The sequence below is a fragment of the Anser brachyrhynchus genome, assembly GCF_964034855.1.
Source record: "Anser brachyrhynchus genome assembly, chromosome: Z".
NCBI classification, from domain to species: Eukaryota; Metazoa; Chordata; class Aves; order Anseriformes; family Anatidae; genus Anser; species Anser brachyrhynchus.
The window spans coordinates 66,886,672-66,913,644 of NC_137697.1; the positions used below are offsets into that span (position 1 = coordinate 66,886,672).

The window sequence follows — 26,973 nt, forward strand, 5'->3', positions numbered from 1 at the left end:
TGCATGCTGAAAAGGGTTTGGAGGGGGTGAAGACAAAGGCTACTGTTGCTCAGCTGAAGGACTGCAGGCTCCTCAGCAAGTCAAGGATCTAAATCTAAGCTAGTCATTTCCCAAGGGTCACTGGTAATGATTGCACTCGGTACTTGACTTATTTATAACAGTTGCAGTGGGAAGAAAACATTAGGCCAAATTCTGACCTCAGAATATAAATCTGGAACCAGCTCACTCTGATTTTTCAAGTCTTGATGGCATTCCTTTGGATTCATTGTGCTGTAACTCAGTTCAGGATCTGTTCTGTTGTATTAGGTATGTTTTTTCCTTCGAGATGGCATTTCTGCCACCCTTCTTGTCTAATTTCATGGACTGCAAGGATCCTCCTATTGCCAGTCTGATGTCTTGGGCTCGCTTTTGGCAGCTGTGGCAGCAGTGGGACCTTCTTCATTACAGCGTTGTTCTTGCAGTCCCGGGGATGGACCTGCTTGTTCTGCACTTGGGGCGTGCATGTTCTGGCCTAGGAAACTCTGCTCTCCTTGCTTAGGTCAGCTTGCAGTGACAACAGGAACTCCCCCTGCCCCCTTTTTTTAAGTTTTACGTATTTTTTAGAGGACGTCTTTAAAATTCTGTTTTGGGTAGATGAACAAAACTGTAAATCAGACTGCTGCTCTAGCTGTTCCTGAAGAAATGTGATCCACCTGGTTAACTAACTGGTGTTTCTGTTACATCTTTTGGATATATTTATTTTGCCTTTGGAAATGACAACTCACTTTTAATAATCCAGGTGTTTGGCTAATTGCGTGGGGTTTTGATTCAAATATTGCCAAGACAGCTGTACCTATTGTGATTTCTGTAGCTTAGAGACGTCTCAGGTCATGGCTTGAGCATTTAGGCCTCCTCCTCCATGGCCTGAGATACTAGTTGTGGCTTTGAGATGAATTAATTCCTATGAATGGATGTGACAGCCAATAGCAAATGTTTCTGAAGGAGGTAAAGTAGCTGTGCTCCAACAGATGCAGTTATTTCTCTGGGCCCTAGTTTGCGCATCAGGAGCAAGAAGGGCTGTATTGAGTCTTTGAAGCTGCCCAAAATTATTGCAAAAGGATTTGCCTACAATGGGCCAGAACAAGCCAAAGAAACCAAGGCACTTTGGCACACATTTGTACCTTGCTGATGGCAAACGTGGATGTAGTTCAGGGATATCCTGAGCATTTCTGTTAAATGAATAGTGGGAGTGAACTCTGCCCTCCAGTCTTGTCCTTCCCACTTTCCATACCTTGTCCCTCAGTGTGGTAAACTGAATTTCATTCATGGCCTCTACATTAGTTCTGCTTTGCTGGCCTTTGTTACTGCTCAGGAAACGTGTGAGAGAAAGAGCACCAGAGCTTCCTTGACGGCTCTCTTGATTTCACACGCTCAGACCTTTAATCCTGCGTTTGCTGCAGATTGGGGTCTGCAGTCTTGCTGTACTTATTCGTGTTGTGCTGTGTGTAGGCTGCTATGTGCATAATATAAAAGGCTGTTTTGTTTTAGTTTGACGGAATGTTAGGTTCTTCCAGATGACTAAGAAATTATTAGTATTAGTTGGGCCTAAACATAGTTTGTGCTCAGACCTACTCCTAGTCAGCATGGAGCGTACCTTTAGGGTCTGCCCACTGGACTGACGCTGGGACACATCTGAGTGCCGATACTTCCCCACTTGTCTGTTTACAGGCATAGTGCTGCTCACATCAGCCGTGGATATGCCCTCGGATACCGACATGTATGGGACCAGGGAGTCCAGAGTAAGGTGTGTTCTCCTGTTGTTGGGACCCAGAGCGACACAGCCACAGCTGATATTTTATTTAAAATTCTCTTTTAAGCATGGAAATTCTCACTGTATGTCCTCAGTTTCCCTGGGCCATTTGTGCATTAATTCACTAGTCTCTTAGGAGTATTGAGCAATATGTAAGAGCATACTAAAATTTTAAAACCATAAAGTTTGGTATAATGTTAATTTAATATCTCCATCTTCTTTCTGCAAATAATAAACATTTTCCTTGTTGAGAGCATGAGCCAGATTTCCAGTGGTTATGGAGCTGGTAAGCTGTGAGATTTTTATTTTTTTTTTTAAAGAAATATTAACTATGGTTATGTAGTTCAGGTCTGACTAAAACGTGGAATGTAACATAAAATCAGGAGGATACGCAAAAAAACAAAGTAGTAGTGGAGTTTTTGAGCCACTGAAGTCATCATGTCCAGGGCACAGCCATAGAAGGAGATGAATCCTTCAGGGTTTTGTGGCAGCTCCATGATACACGATGCCATGTGAGATAAATCTCTAATGAAGGGGAGTGTTGAAGGCACTGTTTGTGCTACATTGTGGATGCCTGGCAATTTACTTGCAAATCTTACTTTTGCTGCTGCTTTGGAGTCTCCAGCTGCAGACTGGTCTAATTTACAAGCTATTTTGGGATGGTTGTTTTTGTGTATCTGCAAAAACATGCAGATCTATGAGGTTTTCTATAAAACAGCAGTCATAGCGGTACAAATAGCTGAGAGGAATGTGAAAGCGGAGGGAATGGTCCTTTAATCTCTCTTGATTATTAAATCTGACATGGTCAACATGCCAGTGTTGAGTAAGATGGGCAGAAGAGAGTCTATCACTTCTAGGACAAGCTCTGTCTATAAAAGTATGTGAGAATCACCTCAGGACGTAAAGCCATTGGTGTTAATGAGGCAGTGTGCAGTCCAGTGAAAATCACTGAATGTTACAACACGGGCTGTTCCTCCATTAAACTGCTAAGGGAAAAAAGATCCAGTACCTATTGGTCTTGAGCCATTAAAATGCTTATGTATCTGGTTACCTTTGGTGCTAGCAGTAAGCTAAACAGATGCATGAAGTGATCTCATGGGTTGGAAAGGAGGCCGAAGAAGTCATAGCCTCTTTTGTAGTTACAAACTTCTGCTTTGCTCCAAAGCCATTGTCGTGGGAGGATGACAGGATGGTTGTGACAACCCTGCCTTCTCTATTCACAGGTGTTCCCTTTCCAAAGAACTTCCTTCAGATCTGCAAGAAGATACTCTGCCGGCTTTTTCGGGTGTTTGTTCACGTCTACATTCATCACTTTGACCGTATCATCCTTATGGGGGCCGAGGCCCACGTCAATACCTGTTACAAGCATTTTTATTACTTTGTGACAGAGCTCAACCTGATAGACCGCAAAGAACTAGAGCCTTTGGTAAGTGTGAGGTCTGGGAGAAAGCTCTAGGAAATTTTACAGCTGCCCTTCACTGAGCCTTTCCCACACTTGTTGCAGTGGGTTTCCTCTGGGAATAAAGTCCATGGTTGAACACAGGCAATTTAAAAGGAAGAACTTTGCCTCTGACCACAGATCTGTTCCATCTGCTGCAGCCTTTGTGGTGTGCTCAGTAGGCTCAGTCAAAAGATAAAAATGCAATGTGTTTTGTATGGAAAAATGCAAGGTGGGGAATGCTGTCATTTGAAATTAGAAATTCATTTTTATTCTGCTCCTTGCTGTACTATATGTTTTATAGAGAGTTTTTTTTTTGTTTTGTTTTGTTTTTTTCACTAGTTAGTAACAGCATGGTTCTCATAGCAGTCACCTGAATACATGTGAAGGGAACAGTGGTCTGTGTAAAGGTGAATTTCTTTTTTTTTTAAATCTTTAAGTAGGTGTTTGTGAAAGTACTGAGTATGTTAGATCTGGATCTAAGTGAAACAGATGAGGTGAGACAGAGGTTCAGACAATTAACAGCCTAACAAAACCAGACACTTCCTTTTGGCCTGAGGTGGATCAAAATGAAACTCATTGTATCCAAAAGTAAGTTTTAAGAAATGGAAACACTTTTGCTGTTGCTCATAAATGCAAATAAAATAAAAATGTAGACAGAGAAGTAAAAGTATGGGACAATTCAGAAAGCAGTTAATGTACAAACCCTCACTGTGGTGGTTTAGCCAAGGGATCAGGGCAACATTTCTCCACGGGTCAGGGTTTGGAAAGTACTGTATCATACAGTTCATTTATGCAGTGCTAGAACCACTGGGATTTCTTTTCCCGCATAAGCACAGAACAGCTGAGGCTGGCTGGCACCCGTGGACACCCTGTAGTCCAGCTCACTCCTCTGAAGGCAGTGTCACCTACAGCGGGTTGCCCACAACCATCTCCAGGCAGGTTTTCAGTCATAGGGGCACATAAAGGCACATTGCAAGGAGATGGTATTAAATATTCCTGGAAGCATGGCAAAGTGGTGTTTCTGTGGGATTTTGAGCTGTTGCAGGGGTGGTACGTGTACACACTGTGTAATGACTGAAGCCTAGCAGGAGAGCAGGCTAGGAATGTGCTCCAACTGGTGTGTGCTTCCCCCTTACCTTCCAGTATTCCCTCCCTTCACAAAACTACCCTTAGTGCTATCACAGGATGCAGCATTATGAACTTTGCTGGGCTTCATGGTCTTCCAGAAAACTGTTCCACCTGCACTGGGAGGGCACCAGCTGACAGACGAAGCCCCACCTGCTTCTTCCATCTCCCTGTCCACCACTTGGGTGGGTGTCAGCAGCGTGGAAATGCAGAAAAAAACAACAACAAATGTCTGTACTTTTGTCTTCAGCTGGTCACAGAGAAGGGGAGGAGCTGCCAAACAACAGCAGACTTTGCAAATAATCTTGAATTCTAATGTGGTAGTTGAGGACAACCTGTGCCCTGCCAGGTTCACCATGGCAGGAAATGAGCCTACATTATCTCCCTTAATTAGAAAATAGGCCAAGAGCTGATTAAATAAAAAACAGACTGCCACATGCTTTAATAAACAGGAAGGCAACTGACTTATCAACGTATCTTCAAAAAGGGAGAGTAATGAGGGAAGCAGGCAGTAGATGAATAGTAATATTAGCCTGCTGGCAGGACTTACTCTGTCTGTTTAAAACAGATTTTATCAGCCTTCTGCAACCCTGTGCAGCAGCTGTAAAATCAAATGAAGCAAATGAGTCAAATAGGGTTCCCCCCTTCCGTTCAGGAGTTGCATAGCTTCAGTTAAAGTGGGGGCTGTAGTCTAAAATGCTCCTTATCTTTTTAACATCCCCAAGGCTGTGTTAATTTGACAGATCCCTGAGTCTTTCACAGAGCTGCTTTGGGAGGAAAAAAATGGAAGCTGGCACACTTTCTGACCACGCAGGTGGTCCTGAAGAAAACAAGGCATGGCCAGTTGGTTAATGTGGGAGGAGATAAGAAGTCTGAGGACATACCTGGCCTCTTGCACCGTTGACAGGCAGACAGGCAGTGTGCACCATGAGAGGTCTCAGAAGACCCTTGCGGCATGTCTCCGTGGGGAAGTTATCAGGAAATAAACAAAGGTCTGAATTTAGGATGTGGCATCTGCTTTGTACTGGCTCCAAGTGACTGATTTTATCCTCCACTGTCACAGTTCACCCTAGTTTACCTCTGAGCCTGTTTCGGTGGCTGAAAGTAGTCTAGCTGGGCGATGTCCATGCCTTCATCCCGTTCTCACCTTATGCAGATGCTTACACAGGACGCTTGAAACACTTAATCTAAATGTACTTTTTAGTGGGACTCTTAGTGCAGCTCCAGAAGCAGTAATGCTCTTCTGCTTTTTTCTCCTGCACTCTTCTTTTTAAACAACTGATTTCTTAGCATGTAGGACTTAACACCACGCCAAAGCACCTTGTAAGCACATTGCGAGCAAAACAGTCCTGAGCTGGGGAATTCTGCTTCATTTTTTGCCAATTTAAAAAAAAGCTTTTGATAACTAATATGGACATCAAGGGGGGGAAAAAAAGACTAGTAATTGAACAAAACACTCAGGAAAGAAAGTCCTTCTTCCCCAGGCTCAAATTTAACAGAAACCTTCTCTCCCCTCCTCGGAGTCTCCACTCACTCTGGTTTTGCCACGTTACACCCAGACATTCCCAGTCCCTTTGGTGAGGTGAGGGATGATGCAGGAGGCAGGGGTTGTATGCAGTGCTTTATTTCTGCTGCTTTTTACTTGTTTTCCTCCACTCCAGCATGTGTTTACTGTGGGGCACAGTCCCTCAGGGTGTCTCAGCTGTGGCATGGCTGCCCATGGCCCATGGTCCCTTCAGAGGTGTGCCTGCTCTGCATGGGGCACCTCCAACCACGACCCCAACAGTGCCTCCATCCCCGTGTCCTCGCCTTCTAGCAGCTGCTGCTCTTTCTGAAGTGTTTGTGAACAGAGGAGCCACAGGCTTCTCCGGTTGAAGTTCTGGCACACGGTGGGTTATTTATGGCAGTTTTGGAGCCAGCTGGAAGTGGCTGTGAGTGGCACAGGGCAGTTGTTGGCCTCCCACCACCCCTGTAGCCCTCTGCTACCAAAACCCTGCCGGTTAAGCCCAGTACAAAGCACCCTCTGCAAAGTAAGGTGCAAGTGTTGGTTGTCATATGCAATCCGTTGGGTGAAGCCTTGCATTTTGTTTCAAATTTGGGTTTCTTACCTATCAACAGGTAAACTAATAGCTCTCTTCAAGAGTTTCCCTCTGTTGGATATAGTATTTAGTGGACATAGTATTAAGACAGTATTGTGGGCTTGAATGTATCAGTGTTTGTGAAGTGCTCTGGTATCACCAAATAAGAGCTGTAATAAGAGTAGAACTTGCTCCTGGTTCATCTTCCTCCCTTCAGGTCAATCATCAGCTTGTTTATTTTTAAGGAATACGAGCTGCTGCATGCAAGGCAACATAATCCCTTCCAAATACTTCTTGATTTCTTTAGCTCAGCCCAGTGAGCTGAGTCATAAATCTGATTTTCCTGTAAAGGGAGGTGAGTACCTTCCCTGATACGCATCTCTTTCCATTACTCTTATCTCAGAAGAGAAAGGCTAACTAGCAGGAATAAAGTGCTGCTGCAGGTGGAGCAGCCTCCCTGTAAAGGAGTTTATCTTTTGAAAGTGTCTGCTAGGTATGACACAGCCTCCGGTCACAGAAGCAGTTTCCCTGGCTCTGCTGCTTCGAAGAAGCTGAATTCCTCCTTCCATTCCTGAAGGCAGGGGGCTCTTTTTGGATGCTGGGTTTGGTGATCACAGAGACTGTTTATTGCTGTGCTCCAGGCTTAACTGGAGAGGCAGTGATCGTGTCATGAAACCTGAGGAGCAGCACAACCATAGCAGCGTGCCCTCTAGTAAAGGAAGGGGGAAAAAACAGGCTTCTGAAAAGCAATAAAATTAGTGCCAGGCAGGCATTAAACCACAGTGGTTTTTTTTCCTGTGAGCCAGAAGGTGCCTGCCAGACAGACACAGAGGCAAAGAATCCTGCAGCTGTATTTCTCCTCTTGTTCGGTCATTTTAGATTTGGAGGCCTTAGAGATTTGTGGCTGAACCTCAGTGCAAAGCATTTTGTCAGGTAACAGCATGACAACAGGTGAGGCAACAGTTTGCTCCCAACTTCTTAGTGTATGTTGCAGTATCTTGATTTGATTTCTAAATCTCTGCATTTTCACTGGCCTGCTATTTCAGTATGCCTTGTGCTTGTCAGAGTTAGATTAAATTAAAAAGTACACCCCAAAACATGGTGAGATTTCAGTGTTAAATTTAAAGATCTGAGCATAGTGTAAATTCATTCAAAGGAGCAAGGTTCTTAAGACACCTCTTTTTTTCCTTGTGGGAGGTGTGGACCTATCTCTCTCACTACTGAGCATTACTGGTTAGCATAACCTTAAGGTACATCTCTAAAAAAAAATTGTTATTTGGTCTTCTTGCTGTGCAAGTTTGAGGAAGGTCATAGAGGGCCTGGAAATCTGTGCAGGGCCTGTGTATTCGATACGTACTTTGAAACTTGTGTTCTAATAACAAATCTAGGTGGCAAAAACATGTACATTTCAGAACCGTGGGCAGGTCAGGGGTTCATCTGGTGCCAAAGAACTGTGGGAAGTGATGAGCAAGGGGGTCAAACGCTGGCAAATATGATGGAAGGGTTCATGTGGTTTGAGTACATTTGCTTCTCTCTCAGTTACCAGGAGTTGTCAAATGCACACATCTATTGGCCAGACAGATAGAGATACCAGCATATGCCAGTTTTGTACATTTTTATGTTTAACCAACACAGCGTCCTCTTACAGAGCAGGGAGTATCTTTTATGCTCTTTCAGAAATATCCAAAAATACATAGCAAACCAGTCAGATTCCCAGCAGATTCCTACGCAACTTTGAAAACTATTGATTGCAGTGAAATTCCCCTCTGAGGACAGGGATAAAAGACAGAAGAATGTGGCCATCTGCTTTACTCATACTCTAGAAATCTTTTTTTTTATAATTCCCATCCCTTGAAAACTTTGACCTTTCTCTCAGAAGTAGTGTTTTGGTAAACATTTTGTTTTATGAGAACAGAAAGTAATAACTACGTTTGGATGGAGAAAAACAGAGAAGGGTTTTACTTAAGCATGTTGTTATGATAACTGTTAAAATACTGATTTAATTTTGATGTGGAGACAATCAGCTATGGAAGCAAATAGATAATTTGGGGGTTGGAAGTGGTGGCAGTCAGTGGAGCTGCATGCATAAAAATGGACAAACTGGTAATTGACTCCATGGGGATGGAGTTCATTTGCAGAATAAACAAAGATAATAAGGTCTTCTTTCCTTATTCTCTATAATTCTGAATGTAAAATCTTCCATTGACCTTGTGGCGTGATTGGCTTCTGATAACATTTTCATCCAGTATTAGGAGTCGCTTAAAAGTAAACACTTACATGTTTTTTGTTTGTTTGTTTGTTTATCTCTCTAGGAAACTTCCTTTCTCAATGGAACTTCTAATGTTTGTCCAAGCAGTCTAGCAAGTAAAGAAATGAGTGTTTAATACATCAACCTAAGCATTAAACTGTGTTCAGGCTTTGTATTTTTTCCCCCCTGTATGTTAATTGCAAAAACCCATCATGGTCTGAGTGACAGTAGGATTTCAAAGTTAAAATTCATTCAGGAAATTTCACAGTGAGGTTTGTGTAATAGCTCTACCTTCCCACATTTTATGCTTCAGAGCCAAGTTGCTGTCCTGATTACACTGACGTAAATCTGGGGCACTTTCTTCTCAGTCAGTGGGATTATTTGATATCTTCCCACAAAATTCAGAGGAAAATTGTAGCCCTACAGTCTTGGGTGGTATTTTCATGTGCTGCTTTGTCACCAACACCAGTACTACACAATGTGCTGGTTTTTATGCTTCTGTACTCCATAGACAGGTTTGTGCACACATTTAGCAGAATGGCCAAAAGTGACGCAGGGAAAAGGAAGAGTTATTTTTGTATACAGCTGGGATGTGAAAAATGCCTGCTGTATGTGTGGCATTGTTGTGAGTAGGCAGTATTTCCACCTCCAGGTCTTTCATCCAATATTTTCTTTAATCTATTTTAAAAAAATCACTTAAGGTATGGTTTCACAGTCATCTTATGCCACAATAAGCGCAGCCTGAAACTGGAAAAGGTGGTCCTGCCCTTCCTATCACCTAAGCTACCTATTCCCTGCGTCAGAGCGAGCCTTTGCGTTACCATCATCAGACCCAAGGACTGATGAGCTGAACACCACCAGTTCAGCCAAAACTGATGTTTTTGCCAGGATGCTTTCTGGAGCAGTTGCACACAGCCTTGTATCAGCACAAGGCACATGGTGAAAACATGGAGCCAGGGGAAAACGTAATGGTATGACTGTCACCTTCATGGCAGCACAAGCACAGCCAAAAATGTAGTCCTTTCCCTGCGTGCTGGACAAGTGAACATCCCCACCTTAACGTGGCAGCTTGGGCTTGCAGCAGCTGCTTGTGCCGGTGCAGCCACTGGCTGAAGGAATCACACAGAAGTCAACCAACTTCCTTCACCCTGCTTCAGGATGAGCTATTTAGCAGTACTCGAAGCAAATGGTGTTCAGGCGAACACTGTGAATTTCTCGTTTTTACTTTTTGCTTTGCCAGGGGTAGGTACAGCAAGGCATAAGAATCAGTCCCCAAATCTGTCACTACTGTTCATGAAGCCCAAGCAGCCGCAGCTAGACATCCAGTTTACTGCAAACAGTACATCTTTTCACAAAATAATTAGCAGTTTTGCTGCCTCTTTGTCTCCCACAAAAAAAAGAAAATGTTTATTCATCAGGCAGTTCATTGCCAGAAATGCCGTAGATGTTATAGAAATACTGTAAACATGGCCCATCTGGCAATAGCCACCTCCAGAGCTTACAGTGGAAAAAACAGCGGTAGCAGGCTTAACAAAACATGGCAAACTACTGGCATTTCGACAAGGGCACGTTCAGGTGAAACACGGCTGAGTTAAACAGGATGATTAAAGGAGGCTTCTACTGCAGATACATTTTTCAAGCATAGATTTTAAAACAGAATTATACCTTTCTTAATTCACCCTTTTTTATTTTTTTTTTTCCAAATCATTGCTTTTTCTGCTTGGCTATTTTTTATGTTTGTGGTGAAATTGGAATTTGTACTTTTCCAGACCGTTTTCTCCATATATACATCCAGCCTTCGTGAAAGCAACGTTGGCACCCATAAATCAATGGACTGTGAAATAAGCAGTTTCAAACCCTGACATATAAATGATCTGACAGTCAGCAAAGGAGAGTTTGAGCTTGAAAGCAAAGAACTAATTTCATTAAGTCACTGTGTTTTTGTTGCCACTATCCTTCATAGCTACCCAATTCTGTTTTTATATTGCTGTTCATTACTACTGAAGTACAGCCCTTTGGATCCTTCTGAATTGTCCCGTTCTACAGCACTTAAAGGAGCAAGACAATAAGAATATTAGCACATTGTTTTAAAGGTATCTTTGTTTTTTTATCCTTGTAGACTTTCCAGTGTGTTTTGTATTCTGTCCAGATGGCTTAAGCTTTAGGCAGGGAACCCATAAGGTTTAATCTTGTTCAGAGCCATAGGTGGTGCTCCAGAAGAATAGCTGGTCACTCTCTAATTGATCTGTCATGAACAGTTTATGACTCTGAAATCTACCAGTGAAGCTTCCGTGTGAAAAACATTTCTTTCTGCTCTCCTGGCGCATTGGCATTGGGACATCCAAAGGGAAAGCAGGAAACCCTCTTACTGCATGCAGTACTGCTGCAGTAACAAGAAATTGTCCTAATGGACAAACAGGCACCCAACCTTCCCGTCCCTCCTCCGACGTCTGCCCTCCCACAAAATTGCATGCCACGCCTTCTGCTAGATGGAATTGACCATCAGCGTCCCTTCAAACAAAATTCACCTACTAAGTATCTACGATGCACCCTGTAGAAAAGTGCCTTCAACAGCCTGGTGTGCCAGCAGATGCAGAACAAATGCCTCGTATGCATGTGTGTACGGGTAACGGGGTCAGAGGCTGTGTGTGTGCTCACTGGTTCTATCTGTGTACATAATGCAGGCATACAGCTGTTCTAAAAATGTTCATAACTCAGGTACTTGTGTGTCAGTTTTATTGTATAAATTCATAGTAGTTTTCCCTGAGAGGTTCTTGCTCATGGTTGTTATAAATTCTGTCACTCATTTCAGAGCAGTAGGCTGACTTACTACTTGTCTGGATATTATCCAGAAATAAATAAATAGTAGCTAAGTCAGCTTTAAAGTAGGCATTTCTTTCTTTCCTTCTGTTTTTTCTTTTTATTTTCTCCAGCTGTTTGCTGTAGTAAGAGTCCCTATTCAGGCAAGGCATGTCACTGCTTCTAACTAGCCATCAGTATCTTTTTTTTCCTTAAAAAAAAAGAATAACAAAAGACAAAGAAACCAAGCATTCCCTGCTGCCAGTCCCTTTTTTCCATTTCAACAAGATATGGTGATAATATGCAGCAGGATTTCTTTTACCCTGTACAAATTGCCAGAATTTCTCAACAAATGAATCTGATCTTTAAATGAAAAAGACATAAGTGATATCTGAAGAAATGCCATATTTGTTCCTCATCTCCTCCACTTCCTGCAAGAAATTACTGAAACGGATGAGAACATCAGGACTTAACGTTGCTGAAAAATAGAATCCTCAACTGTGGTGCTCGAAAACAGCAAAGTCACAAGATGCCCTGCAGTGCCAGAGTTTTTGAGTAGATCCTTTCTGGCATGCGTGTTTTTAATGACTATTTTTATCACCTCAGCTGCTTTGCTTACACTGAATCCAAACGTACAGCACTAAGAACAGGAAGGCTGAAGGGCAATCCTACTGACAGTTTTCTGCGTGTCAGTGATTCACCGGAGGTTTTGGTGTGGTTCTGTTTGGTGCTTCGCATTAGCCATTGTGCCATCTCGTGCTCTGACACAGTTCTGTCTATTTTGCGGTTACATAAATATATGTTTCTTTCGCTGGTGAGACACTGCATGAATCCTGTTTTAAAGTTTAGCTAATGAACGTAAATTATAGGCTGTTGAATAAAAAGGGCTTCTCCAAATTAGCCCACAGTTCCTGTTTTGTGATAAACAACAACGCGTTTGTACTTCAAAGAGATTTATTAATACCAGATTAAAAGAGTTAGGGTTAACAGTCTAGGATAAAGTGAGAACAGGAAACTTCAAAGGAGCTTGGTCTTCCAACTGTGTTCAGTCCTACAAAACATTAGAGGAGAAAATAACAATCAGTAGCATCCATTTGGTACTTCTGCAGTTCTTCCTTCACTTTTGTGTTACCAGAAACTCCCACGATATTGCCATAGTAGAAGAGGTATGACGGTCAAAAAATCCTTTCCATAATTATTTGGCACTCCAGATCAGGTATGATATGAAAAGGAAACCTGAAACTCTGTCTTTGATAATGGATAGATAAGCATCCCCTCTACTCTGCTCACATGTGAGCTTCCTGCCCGTGGATTTAGGCCCGTGTTTAAGTTGTTGGCTGAATCAGAGCCAGGATTGCTGGGTTGGAACCGCAGCTGGGCACCTTCCTTGGCCCCTTCTGGTGCCCTGTCGCAGATGGGAGGCAGGGTTGCAGGTCACACCCCACCACAGGGAAACTGTGGGGAATAACTGCAGGTAGAACCAGACGGTGGCAAAACTGTCCAGAATTGGATCAAATAGGTTTTTCCATCTATAATTGTAAAAAGTTGAAGAAAATGGGAAAATGTGTTTATTGTGCCATTGTAATAGATCTGTTAGCATACAAAATGATTTATGTGAAATACCTACCATATTGTAGGTTATAGTAGAGAACTGGTGTGTTCTGAAAAATAATTCTGCAAACTTTTATACTAAAGATAGTGTTACCATTTGCTTGCTCAGCCTGCATGACCTCAGTGCCAAGGGAAAGATACACAAAAACCAGCCGCAGAAGGAGGTTTGTTCCATTGTTACAGAGGAAACAAACATGCAGGAGGTGAAGGCACATCCTGGGAACAAGAGTTATTTAAGCAAGTCAGTCACCTAAGTGCACGTTGTGTGTATTGGCTGCCTGAACCGAACCCTACTGACAGGTGCATTTCTCGGTGCAGTTTCCTAGTCCTGTTGCCACTTGCAGTCGGTTGATAAAGTGCCTTTGTCACCAGTGATAAGGGATTACATTTGCAGACAGGAATATTATCTGTGTCCTGCAAACGCTGCTGTACAAATTCAGGAGTGATCCACGAGGATTATCATCAGGCCATGCTTAGCTTTGAAATAGCGACCCTGGAACCAAGCAGATTGTGGGAGGGATTAACCTAGTCCTAAACATCATCATAATTGAGACTCATTCAAGGAAAAGAAGTTCTAACAAAGGAAATACCCAAATAATCAATTTGCCTGTTGGATAGCAATTACCGGCCTGTCATTTTTTTTCTGTTGGTATGCAGAGACAGTGGCAACTAAAAAAACTGTAAAATAACTTTGGAGAAAACAATTTGTAAATGAAGATTCAAGGCATGACTCTAAAAATGCCAAGAAAAAAGGAGTTTTGTAAATAACTTGTTACAAATATGGCTTTAGCATTCCTATCCGGGTTAATTAGCTGTCTGAATATAGATCAGTTGTGCAACGCTGGATCTTAGAGCGCGTGATCTGCGTTACTCCCAGCAAACAGCCTCCTTTGTGACCAGGATACTGAGACCTTTGTCTGCACGATGGTGGTTTGTCAGTTGTTGAAATCTTCGTGGGGAAAACCACAACAGCAAAAGTGGCAGAAGTCATGATCCGTGCTCGTTTCAGTGAGGGCAATTAGCGCACCAGTGGCATCCTCACAGGGTGATGTTGTTCATGCTGTTCACGTGTGTGAATTCACCCGCTCTCCCATCAGCTTTTGCAGACTGTGGATCCCCCTTGCTTCCATTAAATGCTTGTGCTGGGGTGACGTCTGGTTTTTTACGCCTTACATTTTGGCTACTCCAATTCTGACTCTTACATGCGTAGCAACACCATTTTCATAGAAGAACATCATTTTTTGGTGGGGAACCCATCTTCATGTAGCCCATTCAGGTTTGTTCAGTGTGTCCCCACAGGTAGGTTTGTCCCACTGAGAAGAGATTTCTTCAGCTGCTCATGAACTCTGTCAGGTGGCAGATGGATTTTTTCCATCCCCTCTTCACTTAATTTGCAGGTGAACTGGGGAGCAGAAGTTAAAATAATTGGGTATAGATCTAAATGCTGAATGCATCTTTCATACTTATTAGGGTAGGGGTGAGGGGGGAGGATCAGACATCCACCAGAGATAAAGGATGTGTGTCGTCTTTTTCCTTTCTTCCGGGAAATCTTGTTGGAAAAGATTTTTTTTTTCTTGTTTTGAAACTTTCTGAAAAGTAGTAAGGGAAGCATGGGTCTGTGAAAGCACAAATAGCAAGGAGGCAGGCAGGCTTCTGGTATTTACAGTCATTTCTTAGGGTAACCCCATCAGATGAGAGTATTTTAAGGTCTTGACAACAAATAGGAAATTACTTCTCTTTCAGTTACCTAGAAGTTAGTAATTTAGTGATAAATTCTCCTTAGTGGCTGGTCTCTGGGCATAGTCATCTCACAGATTGGGTCAAAGCTTTAATATCTGCTTTGTATTTTAGCTTTGAAAACACCACTCATTTCTGCCTTTGTTTTTTGAGTTAGTTGTGTGGCCCAAAACTGGGAAAAGGAACGAGGCTGAATGAAATGGTACAGAGTAATACTCTGGAATTTCTGGTGATGGATTTTGAAAGGGAATTGCATCTGTTTTCACAAGCTCAGGTGTGGAGCTTTCTGTTAGTCTTGTTCTGGGTGTTTGGTCAGTACAGGCAGACTTTGAAAGTTTTAAATACCTTTAAAAATGCCTGCGTGTGCCTGTCCGTGTCTCTGGGCCTGATTCTCCAACTTGCTGCCTAGCCTGGACGTTTCATCCTCCAGTGGGGCTGGCTGTCCCTGTAGTGTCTGCCAGGCATTCAGCACGTTCAGTCTGCAGGCAGACCACAACCAGTTGCCCTTTTCCCAGTTTGGGAAGTACTCTTAACATGCTTTTGATGGGGAATTGTTAGCCAAGAGCGTACCTCTGAGCTTTTCCCCAATTAAAACGAACTGTTAGGTGTCAGAGAAGCACAGAGCTAGAAAGACTCAAGAAGCTCTGGAGAAGACCTGGAGAAGAGCCTTGAGCTCGTGCTGAAGGCAGTGCCCATCTCTGCTGCGCACCACCAGGACAGCTGAGGAGCCACATCTCTGGTGAAGTTTGCGAGGGACATAGCTGATTTAACTGGCATGGGGCTGTGTCGGTCTCCCTGGTACCTCCAAATTCCATGGGAGATTTTGGTGCAGCCTCTGTGCCAAGGGAGAGGCTGTCTGCTACAGTCTCTGGCTGCAAGAGGTCCCAGCACCAGGTTTGCTCCGTGAAAGGCTCCGCAGCCGGGCACCACCTCGCCTCTCTTTGCACCAGAATTTTGGCTGAGGCTAATTTGCCCTTTGCTGGCTTCATAATTATATCAGTCTTTCTGAAAAACAAACAAACAAACAAACAAACAAACAAAACCCAGCATTTTCTTTCCCTTTTGTAAATTCCTGTAAGGAAAAAAACAGCTAGAAGTAGGTCACTCTCACAAAGCATTGACCAACTTACTGTTCATAGGGTCACAGGTTTTCTTTCTTTTTTTATTTTTTAAAGCATTTTCAGCTCATTGTCTGAAATAAGTAGAAACGTGCACATATGTACGGGAATGCAGTGTGACCGTGTTTGTATATTTCTGTGTCCTTCATTTACCTATGACAATCTAGGTCAATATAGAAGAGGTTTCTATAAGAGATAATGATACTCTGTAGGTTTCAAGGATTTTCTGACTTGTAACTTTGAAGACCCTTTAAGCAGAAGCCAGGAGAAAACTTGCAAAGCCTTCTGCAGCAGTGTTGTTGTGACGGGGTGGGTGGGGGAAATAGTAGTTGGGGGACAACGGTGGACGTAGGGGACCATGAGTGTGATTGTATAACCAAGCAACATCACAGAAGTGAAGGGAGGGACAGGCATGGGCAGAACTTGTGTTACTGTAAGAGATAATTTCTGTCCCAACTGCAGAGCTCAGAGTGGCATCGTAGCTTCATGGGTTACAACACCCGGGCAGTGAAACTCGGAGGGGCAATTTATTGGTGCTGAAACATTTCAGACACTCACATAGCAAGCTGGTTTAAAGCTGTTTTAAAGCTGGTTTAGAGATAACCCAGGCTCCTGCTCTTCCCTTTGCCTGGATACATTTACCCACGTCTCATCTCCTACCTCCGACGCTACTTTTTTATTTAGGAGTGGAAATGCATTTTGCGTGTTGAATGAGTTGCTTACAATGTTTTATTATTCCATTGAGAGGGGGAGCCTGCCTCCCACTGTTCCCGAAGGAGCATGGCCAGGTTTTTTACAGTGACCCTGGTACTGCTTTATCGTCCTGCTGCTTTCGCAGAGATAGATGCTGCTGCCTGCCCACAAGCAGATGCTGGGCAGCAGCTGCAGCAAGGAGCGGTGGTGCTGCATCACACAGACTATCTTCAGACAGGGGAAATAAAAGATTTTCCTGCAGAAGATGCTGCGCGAGCGGCAGTCCTTCCCCGAGCCATAGCAGAAAGCCTGGCACCACCGCGTGGAGGCAGCTGGGAGCACAGAGACACACTGCGGGTCCCGGCTGGCAAATACACCCCTGGGGACACTGCCGTGCCACCAAAACTCCCGGGTGGCAGAGCACATCCAACACCTAACATGAAAAGGGGACAGCCAATTTGCCTTTGTCACCTTTAACAAATGAGAGGGAGAATCAAGTACCCGTTTGGATTACTGTGTGGATCACTGTGGGTATTACAGATTACTCTATAAATCGCTGTACTAGTTGCATTGTCTTTATAGCAGCTGCAAATGACAATATCCCATTCTGTTACCTGCATGACAGCAAAATAACAGGTGATGTAAGATAGTCCATGAAACAACCAGAAATAAAAACCAATTAAAACTCTGGAAGGGGAAAGAAATCCTACAATTCCATTTTTTAAGTAATAAACTTTCTGCTATGCCCAGAGACTGCCAATTGTGAGAAACACTCCGTAGCCAATAACTTAGGCTCAGGCGAGGATCTCAGTGAAGTAGTAATTTATTCGCGATTGCAATGGCGGGCGCCCCACAAGCAGGAGAGCGCACCTACTAGTTCCAAAAACACAGTTTATATACTTGTTGATGACAGGACCCTCCCCTGTTTCCCCACTGGAGTGGGTAATCCAGGTTCACAATCTACCTGATGCTTCACAGACAATGCCTGGCCTTCAGTTGCCGGCCTGTTTTTGAGATGGTAATGTTTTCTCCCCTTATCTGGCTTGACTTAACATAGTGATTTTCACCTGATTGCTCTAAGGAGTCTGGTTGTCTGCATTTTAGGAGGACACCTGCTGAGCTTTCTTATCACTGTAAGCATATCTCAATACCACATTCCTTCCTTCTATACAATGTAACACTGCAAAAACAACATTTCTATTCCCACACAAGAAGGCCTTTACATTCGATTCTGATATAAATAACAAGTTATTCAAGCAAGCTAAGATTTTTAGAAACTTCTGCCAACTTGGTAAATCTAAATAGATTTTCCATAGGAAATGCTGTACAGGTCTAGAGACACAGTGAAAGAGGAGCCAAAGGTACAATCTGCATGGCCCCGCTGACCCGTAGGTGCTTCAGCCCTTCAAGCCTGACCTCAGATCTGGGGCTTCTTTCCTTATTCCTACATCTTTTGCCAAAACCCATACAAAATAACGGACTTTTGATCTTAACATGCCCCTGTTCCCACAGAAGACTTGACCTTTGTTCAGAGCAAGACACATTTTCACCTCCAAATTCTGACAGGAAGTTAGAAGAGAACAGATCCATCTGATACTTCTTTCCAGCATTTCTGCTGACCAGCGTGAAGGATTGTATAGAATAGGATAGTCAGCTAGCAGACAGTGTGCATCAAAATGCCCGTAAATAAGTCAAATCAAATAAAATCCTATCGTGGATCCCAGGCCCCAGTTCCTAATGCAGTCTGAATACTTCCAGATGCCATCATAGTCAAATTCCACAGCTCTGGTCGAGTCCTGGAAGAGCCTTGCCCTGTGTGTCCATGTGCAGGCAGAAATTATTAGGTAAAAATGTATCTCCACGTTTCCTGTTGGCTGCAGGTGCAGTGACAACAGTTGGAATCCTTTTTCTGACATTAAGTTAGAAGTTTTCTACCTCGGAGTACGTTTTCAGATGATTTATTCCTTTTGTGTGGGATGCAGCACCATTTATATTGCAGGGCTAGGGAATTAGTGAGGTATTAAAGCTGTCAACAGTGACAGAATGCAGCACGCTAATTGCCAATTACATTCATTGTCCTTGAAAGTGACAGAGAGGAGCAGAAGGATGGTGGCATATAAAACTAGGTGAGTTTGCACAGATGTCGAAATGGTAATTGGGAAGAGGAATATGCATACTTTACAACAAATGCCCTTTGCTATTTAATCCCCCTTCTTGTTTTACAGAAAGAGATGACAACCAGGATGTGTCACTAAAAAACACCCACTGAAGAAAAGCAAAGTCCAATTTTCGTCTTGCTGCAGAGTTCAAGAACATGACAGCCCTCACAGAATGAACCTGCTTGTTAATCCAGGAAAGCTGAGAAGTTGGGAACCACAGTTACTTTCACAAAAGCTTCCCACTGCTGTCCGTGTGCTTAACCCTGAATATGCTGCTAGAACCTCATCTGAGCAACATGGGTTAGTGAGAAAAAGAAGAATCAACTTCATATTAGTTTTAGCTCCTATGTTAGGAATAAGAACCTCTTCAGCCATGAATGGTGACAGGCCATCTTCCTGCTGCTAAAGCTTTACTGAAATTTGGGCCCCTGGGCTGACCTCCAGATTCATTGTTTTAAAACAAGACTATTATTAGCTGCAATGTTGTTTTCTTTTTCTTTTGTTCCTTGGTATGTGCTTTGTTTCGTAAGCACGGCAGAATATCACGGCAGCCTGGAATCACAGAAGACTCACATCCTTTCATGTCTTCCTCCCTTCACCACCACCCAAGGCTTGGCCACCATTCCCAAATTCCAGCGAGCCGTGACTTTCCAGCCCCGTCCGTTTGCTGATCAGATGGTTTGTGCTTGAGTGTGACTCATAGTGGGGTGACAGAGGGGCAGCCTCTGATCCCAGCTACATGAGTAGGAATCCAGATACAGCACTGCAGTGTTGATGTCTTGCCTTTGAATTCTTACTGTGATGGACAGGAAATCTGATTGGTGTTGCTGCATTACATAAAAAAGCAATTCAGTAGTCAGTGTTTTCATAAAATACCCTATGAAGTACACTGATCTGTCCTGTAATTGATGTCCTCCTATCCCCTTAGAGAAAGGACCCCACCCATTCACCTTAAAGTTTTATCTTTTCAGGGAGAAATAAATTTAATTTTGGTAACCAGGAGATAAAGATACAGTAAAGATGAGTAATATAACAGTCAGGGCAGGAGGGACTGAATGAAAATCTCTGTTGCGTCTAAACAGTGTCCAACTGTGTGGCTCCTTTCCCCACTGGAGTAATTCACATTTTTTTTCTGCACTTCCCAGTCCAACTTAATAACACATTGGTGGACAGCCTGGAAGGCTACATTGCAGTAAATCCAGTCTTCTATGTAAATATGCCCAATAAAAGGCTTTTTTTTTTTTTTTTTTTAAGCAATCCTTAACAGATCGCAGGAGAGATTTAGCTGAATAAATGGGGATCAAGTGGAACACACCTATGTATTCTGTGCCTTCTAATGCATTTTGCACATTTTTGTTATAGTGAGAGATTACTCTTCCTTGATGAGTGCTGAACCCTGTTGCTGCCTTCCCCTCAAGTGTGTTGGTTTTGTTTATTTCTTCTGAGGCATTTTCAGAAGTAGATCTTGTAAAACATCCAGTGTCTGGGACATTTGAAATAGGGGTGTAGCAGAAATTAAGCATAACAGCAACCCTTTGCTAGCTCATGTTGTGGTGTATTCTGATCCACTTGCTTGCTTAAAACAGATCTTGTAAGTGTTGGTGATCACATCCTTGCTGGGACAAAGGGCCTTTGTCTGTGAACATCCCATGTAGCTAGGTGGAGACACTTCTGCATCTTTAGGACAACACAAGGAGCATTGTCCTTTGCTTTCAAGGGAGTGGGCTGGAGCGTCCTACCTCCTTCAGTGGTCTTTGCAATCAGGTTAATTCTCTAGGGACTGCAATACACATATAATTTCTGGGGTGCTGGCGCTCTTGCGGGATAAAACTAGCTTGTGGAATTCACTGCCGTAGCTACTGCTGAGCTTATCTGCTTCATTTTAATGACGGAGGATAAATGTGACTGTGGAAGAAGGCTTCACAGGACGTGTGGATGAGGACCACCTGGAGTTACAACATCAGTTACATGTGGCAGGGTTTCTCCTACCCTGCTGCGAAGAGCACGGTCACTGCCCTACTGCGCCTGAACTTCACTGCAGTCAGTCCCATCTAGTGATCCTATGGCTGGGCAGCACTGCCATGCTCTGTGCTAAAGACTAATGAAAAGATCAGAGCCACTACATAAATTGAAAAAGATAGTATTTTATGCATAAAATAATCTGCTCTTCATTCTGTTGTGCTACCTACCATGTGCTGTCTTCAGTCTAATTGCTGTAGTGCAGTCTGAAAACACAGCAGAGTTTGCTCCTAGTTGCTTTTAATTACTTTTAATAATCTTCTTGTAAATGTATTAATCTCAGTGTGTTTGCAAAACTGCTGGAATATTTTCCTTCTTCTAACACAGTCTTTCAGTTTCCTAAACCCTTGTGTTCTCTTCTGTGGTGAAGCATGTGTTGCGAGGCAAAGGAGGGAAACGCAGAGTGGAAGGACTTCTGAGGGACTTGTGTTGGACCTGGACAAAATTCCTGTGAGTCTCACTGAAAAGCCCTTTCAGCCCAGGAGCTGAACCAGCCACAGGACATGCTCGGTTTGGTTACTCGCTCTGGTGCTTTGCTCCAGCTTGTATTTTCCCCATGAGCCTGTAGCTATTGCAGTCAGCACCCGTGGTGTGGTGACGGGCACTGGCCCAAGTCCTGGCGCAGGAGGCAGGGGAGCAGCTTCCTGGCACCCTCCTCATTTCCCATCTGTGCCAGGCTAAGTGCAGGCTCATGTCTGGGCATCTCAGACCTGCCTGCTGCTGGAGAGACCGCGGAGAACCCAGGAGGCAGGCTGGAGTTTGCCAGGTGATGAAATAAACTTCCTGCACGTGGCGGGCTTGGGCCTTTGCCCAGCTGTCTCCCAACAAGCCCTGCCTTTGCTGCAGAGGTGTTGGGCCAAGGGCTCACCATCTCATGCCATCTCTCCCTTTCCTGTGCCTAGTATTTGATGTCCTGGCAGGAATGATGTCCAGAAGGTGGCATCGCTGCATGGCAGTGCCGTGTTCCCTTGTTTCCTCCTCCCCTGGAGGAGAGGGGCCGCACCCTGTTGGATCCAGATCTGACAGATTCCGGCTTCAGCAGCAATTTGCTCAGGGCCACATCCAGAGTCTTGTTTTGGTTGTTAATCACAGGTCCCGATGTATGCAATTCCTCAGGATATGTTATGAGAGCCGTAGCTTAAATGTGATTGTATGCAAAGGCACTCATTTCGCCTACTGAGAAAATCTTTCTGCTTGATCTTACCAATTATACGTGTTCCTAACCATTCCCCAGCCTGTGTTTTAACAGCATTTTATGTGGTTCTGGGATTATGTTTTTTGTTTTGTTTGGTTTGGTTTTATTTTGTTTCTTTTACTCACCTTTCCAGTCTTTCAATTAGGTCTTTTTTTTTTCCTGCCTAAAAAAAAAAAAAAATCTCTTGAGTCTGGCAGTTACCTTAAGAGATGTTGTTAGTGCTGAGCTTCAAGGCAATGTAATTGGGATCACTTTAATTGATTGAGGCCACAGCCAGCTTTACTTCAGAGTGTGAAAGGCTCCTGTGATACCAAAATTGCCTTCAGTGATTATAGACTTAATAGCCTTCATTGATTTGTCTCTGTAATAAGGGATTTTGTAATGAACTGTTGCTTTGTGTGAACATAGGTTAGTGCTACACTGCAGTGACAACGTAACTTGAAAAAGATCTTAACCTCTCCTGCGCTGTAGGAAGGATGGAGTCCCAGGGACTACTGGGGGGCTTTTTTTGCTGATAGCGGTGAAATTGATGATTTCCATTGGATTTGAGAGAAGGTGGGTACCTCTGGAAATGACTTTTTGCCAAGAACTCAAGCTCTAAGCAGCAAAGCTTGCACCATACAAGGTGTTCAACTGTCCTGACTTGTTAATAACAGGGCAGGGAGACAGGAGACAAGCAGTTAATGTAACTCGGTGGGACCTACAGACAACTACTGAAGACAAGCAGAGACCTAAGGGGTGAACGCTGAACATCCTTGCAGCAATCATGCACAGGAAAATTCCCAGGGCTGTGTGGGAAGGACATGGGGGGAAAGGTGCCCTTGGTATCTGGGGAGCAAGTAGCCAAGTCGTTGTTAGCAATATCCTCTCAGGTCTTTGCTCTTACCAATGGGGATTCCAGGGTGTTTCCAGCTAAAGGTGGCCTTCTCTCAGCCAGAGAGATCTAGATGAAGGTCCAAGGTCTCCAGTTGCTTTCTCTCATAAATATGGAACAGGGTCTTCGCACCTTTGCACTTGGGTTGAATAAATTACACGTTCTGGAGCCACCCACAAAAGGCCATTCCTTCTGCTTCTTGTCATTCCTACATGTTCTTGGGGTTTCTGAAAATATCCTGGGTGTGAGGACTTAGAGCTGACCTTCTGCCTCTTAATTTTCTCTGTACCTCTCCAAGGATGATGTTGTGTTGAAGATGAGCTTTCTCGCCTCCCTCTGCCTCCAGAAGGGATAGCTCTCACCTACGCTCTCTGAAGAGATACCACCATGGGTTGGTTTCCCATTTTCTCTTCAGAAGAGCAGAAGCAGAGGACAGGAACTGCCTTCAAGCACTGCAAAACAGGATGCACTATGTATAAAACAGGAATATGTTTGCTACTATATGACATGCTTCAAGTCCTTTAGAAAGGGGATGACACTGGGGGATCAGATGTAGACAAGTGGACAGTGATCAGACATTTTTTTCCTATATCTTGGGAGAAATTAAAGGCATTTTTTAATAATTACACAAGTAGTTCCAAGGGCAAAGTAAGCCAAATCAGTAGTAAGAACCTGGTAGCGGTACACATTTAAATCCAAAATGATTAACCTTGATTTTTCTTGTATTTCATGCTAACGAGAAAAGCAGTGTTTTTCAGGGTTTTAATCAAATAAGCTTGAGCTCTTAAAAGTAGTTGTTTCTTTTCTGTTTTAATTAGTTTTCCCGTTTTAAAGACAGATACAATATAGTAAAGAGATACAACAGTATTCTCCCAGGGGAAAAGTAAACAACACACACAAAAAAAAACAACAAAAATAAAAATAATTACTTTTCCAGTCTAATGTGTGTCTGCGTGTGTGTGCGTGTGCATGTATGTTTTGGTGAGGATGTTGATGTGGAAGTATCGGTGTGTAAATAGGTACGTGTACACTCCCCACGCATTCCCACAGAATATGTACTTTTCTTTTGCTGTTTTTAAGGGGATATTTCTAACAAATAAGTGCTTAATTCCTTTTCCTCTTCATCAGTGCTGTTTGGTGTTTGAATATTTTTTAATGATGTCAGATGTGTCTTAGCCTCTTTTTGTTCTGCTTGTTGTTAAATGGGGATTCAGCTGCGTGAGAAGAGAGACCAACGCTAACTGCTATAGTCATTAAAAGAAAAGGACACCGTGAAAGACTGCTTTTCAAATCAATCCTGGTAGATGAAGCTATAAAATCCAAATATCACAAATAAAAGAAACATAATCTTGCAGGAGTGTTGTGAAGTTGTTTGGAATCTTAATTCTCTGGGAAGGAAAGTGCCAGTGTTTTCCATGCTGCAGAGTGAAATTTCTTGATAGACTCATGTGCCTGTGTGCTGTACGGGAGCATATCTGCAGGGGGAGCGGAGTTGGGGCACCTGTGGTGCTGCAGGGAGATGGGAGAGCAGGAGCTGGGCATGGGTCAGTTATGGAGCTGGAGGGGAGCAGTGAGGCGAGGGAGAAGGAACTGGGGTCAGTAGTGGCTTTGGGATAGGCAGAGACAGCCCACAAGAGAAGACCTGAAACCAGACTTGGGGTGAGGAGCTCTCTTTGGGCTCCTCTTTGGGGAGATGAGTGTTAGGATGCTAGGATGGGTGGAGTAATTGGAAAACAGGAGGCCTGTGGAGTTTAATAAAAGGAGAAGCAGAGCCCTGCACCGCGGGACAGGATGGGGCCACCCAGCTGGGCAGCAGCCTGGCAGAGCAGGGCCTGGGGGTCCTGGTGGACACCAAGCTTACCATGACCCATCCACCATCCCCAGCGGCAAAGAAGGCCAAGGCCTCTGGGGCTGCAGTAGCAGGAGCAGGAGTGAAGCAGCAGGGGAGAGTGCAGGCTGGCTGCCTCTTACACTGGAGAAGTTGGGTCAGCTGTGTCTTCTGCTGTCACTGGGATGGCGTGGCATTGTCTGCTGCTGCACAATGCGGTGGCGAAGCAGGATTCGGCCTTCCCTGCTGTACGCACTGCTCTGTGCAGCTCCCAGGGCCAGCATAAAGCAGCAGCGAGGGAAAACAAACAGGAGATGCCATGGAAGACAGAGAGCTCTGCATGATTGAAAAGGTGGTTCTCACATGCGGCAGATGAACCTCATGATTTGAGCCCTTGCGTTGCATTTAATAGATCACAGCAATTTAGAGCAATTTGAGTTAATTGGCTGGTAATCCGAAGGTGTCACACGCCGGGTGCATGTGTTTGCATGGCACCATTATCAGCAGAGTAAAAGCCGCATGTTGCTCACGTCCCTGAAAACCATGCACCATGTAATTATCAACCATTCAGTAATAAATACGACACAAGGAGTGGCAGCGGTTAGGAGGGGAGGTGGCATCTCGTTGCAGAAGCAGTAAATCAAGCCACTCTCCTGCTGTAAGAAGAATTACATCACAGTCTAGCAGCCTTTTGCTGCAATGGCGTGCATTTCTCTCACAGTCTTTTGGTCTCTCCTGGGCTCAGGAGGTAGAAATCAGACGTTTTCACAAATTGTTCTGTTCTGATTCCTGCCGATGAGTGGTTATTGAAATAAATGAATTTGCAATTTATGCTGTGCTAATGGAAAGAGAGAATCACCTGCTTTTGACTTCACTGGATGAGAGTTTATCTTAGTGAATGATCAGAGAAACACACAAACCATGCAGTCTCGTAACTCTCACACTTCACACACTTGAGGTGGCTTCAGCAGCACACATCTGTCAGATCTGCACAATTAGGCCTAAGAAAAAGTCACCTGGTCTCCCATTTGCCAGCATAAAACTGTGTTAATGCCATGCCCAATTAACCTGCCTGCTTGCTTAATTTTTAGGTAGTCACAACATGATCAAGCACAAGGAGAGAAATGACATTTATTAGTTTACAAACTCTTTGGGGATTTAAATAAATAAATAAATAACCACAAAACAACAAAACCTTGAAAATGTAATGCATGGCATTTATCCTTCTCAAACTTGCTGCTGTTACAGTGAGTTTTCAAGCTGATGCATGAAGCCTTGGAAGCAGAGCTGGTGTTCTTAGCAGATGACAGTAACAGGTCATCTTTTGTTATCGTCTCCTGCGCTAGATTTTCCTTGCAGCCCCGGATAGATACAGCAATGGGGAGAGAAGGCTGGGCCCTCCAGGAGGGTGTCGGTGCTCAACTCCGTAGATCTTTTGGAGAAGTCGAACACCTGTCTGCTGTAAGGTGGCTGTATGGGGACACTGCGTTTGGTTTAGCACAAAAAACAGAGTGTAATGTGTGGCAGAAACAAGGGGAGCTGAGATGGGGGATGAGGGAGTGGATTTCTGGCTGACCTTGGCCCTGGGGGAGTAGGGAAAATGTGCCTCTTCCCTAAGTGTTTTTTTTTTTTTTTTTTTTTAATTTTCCCCTCAATTCCCAGGTCAGTAATCAAGAGCTCACATTGACTGGCAATAATATATGACATAGCTTGTCATAAAGCCGCTGTCTGCATGCTATGAGACAAGAAGTGGGTACAAGACTACTCCATGATGCCTCGTGAAGGCAGAGCCCCGGCTGTAAGAGCAGCGATAGATTCCAGGTCCCACTTCTCACTTACTATGCATGCAATGCTACAGGTTGGGTGAATCTCTTTTGTCCTCTCAAATACAGAGCCACACTGGTGCTGCTTGCTGACATTGGCTCTGGATTTAAAAAAAAAAAAAAAAAAAAGAAAGAAAAATACTTGCTGCCAAGAGCTCCGCAGTGTCTCTGCACCTCCCCTGAGGGAGGTACCCCCCCCGTGGTGGCCCTGCCTTCCCTCCTGCCCCTGTGGCTTGAGCACTGAGCACCGGGCAGCCGCGGGCTCCACGACTGGCACAGTTTCTGCAGCTGGCACCGGCCAGGCCCCGGGCAGCCAAGGACCCAATAAGCCGGGCCAGCTGGGGAGCCGCCGTGCCACCGGCTGGCACACACTGGCCCCGAGGAGCTGGCCCTGCCAGCTCACGCTTCTTTTAGCTGTGTTTGTGTGTCAGGCTCC

General features: G+C 44.0%; 1 protein-coding gene across 9 annotated transcripts in view; it reads left to right on the forward strand.

The window, feature by feature from the left end:
• MOB3B (MOB kinase activator 3B) overlaps positions 1 to 24,238 on the forward strand; it is a 91,377-nt gene extending 67,139 nt beyond the window's left edge. For 7 of the 9 annotated variants that reach the window (XM_080572944.1, XM_080572945.1, XM_080572940.1 and 4 more), the window contains 2 exons: positions 3,013 to 3,215; positions 8,746 to 17,393. In XM_080572944.1, coding sequence (XP_080429070.1) covers positions 3,013 to 3,215; positions 8,746 to 8,817 — 275 coding nt within the window. In that variant the 3' untranslated portion in view covers positions 8,818 to 17,393. Of the gene's footprint in view, positions 1 to 3,012; positions 3,216 to 8,745; positions 17,394 to 18,864 lie in introns of those variants that run through there. The other 2 variants (XM_080572947.1, XM_080572948.1) reach the window with 1 other exon arrangement.
• Positions 24,239 to 26,973: the final 2,735 nt, after the last annotated feature.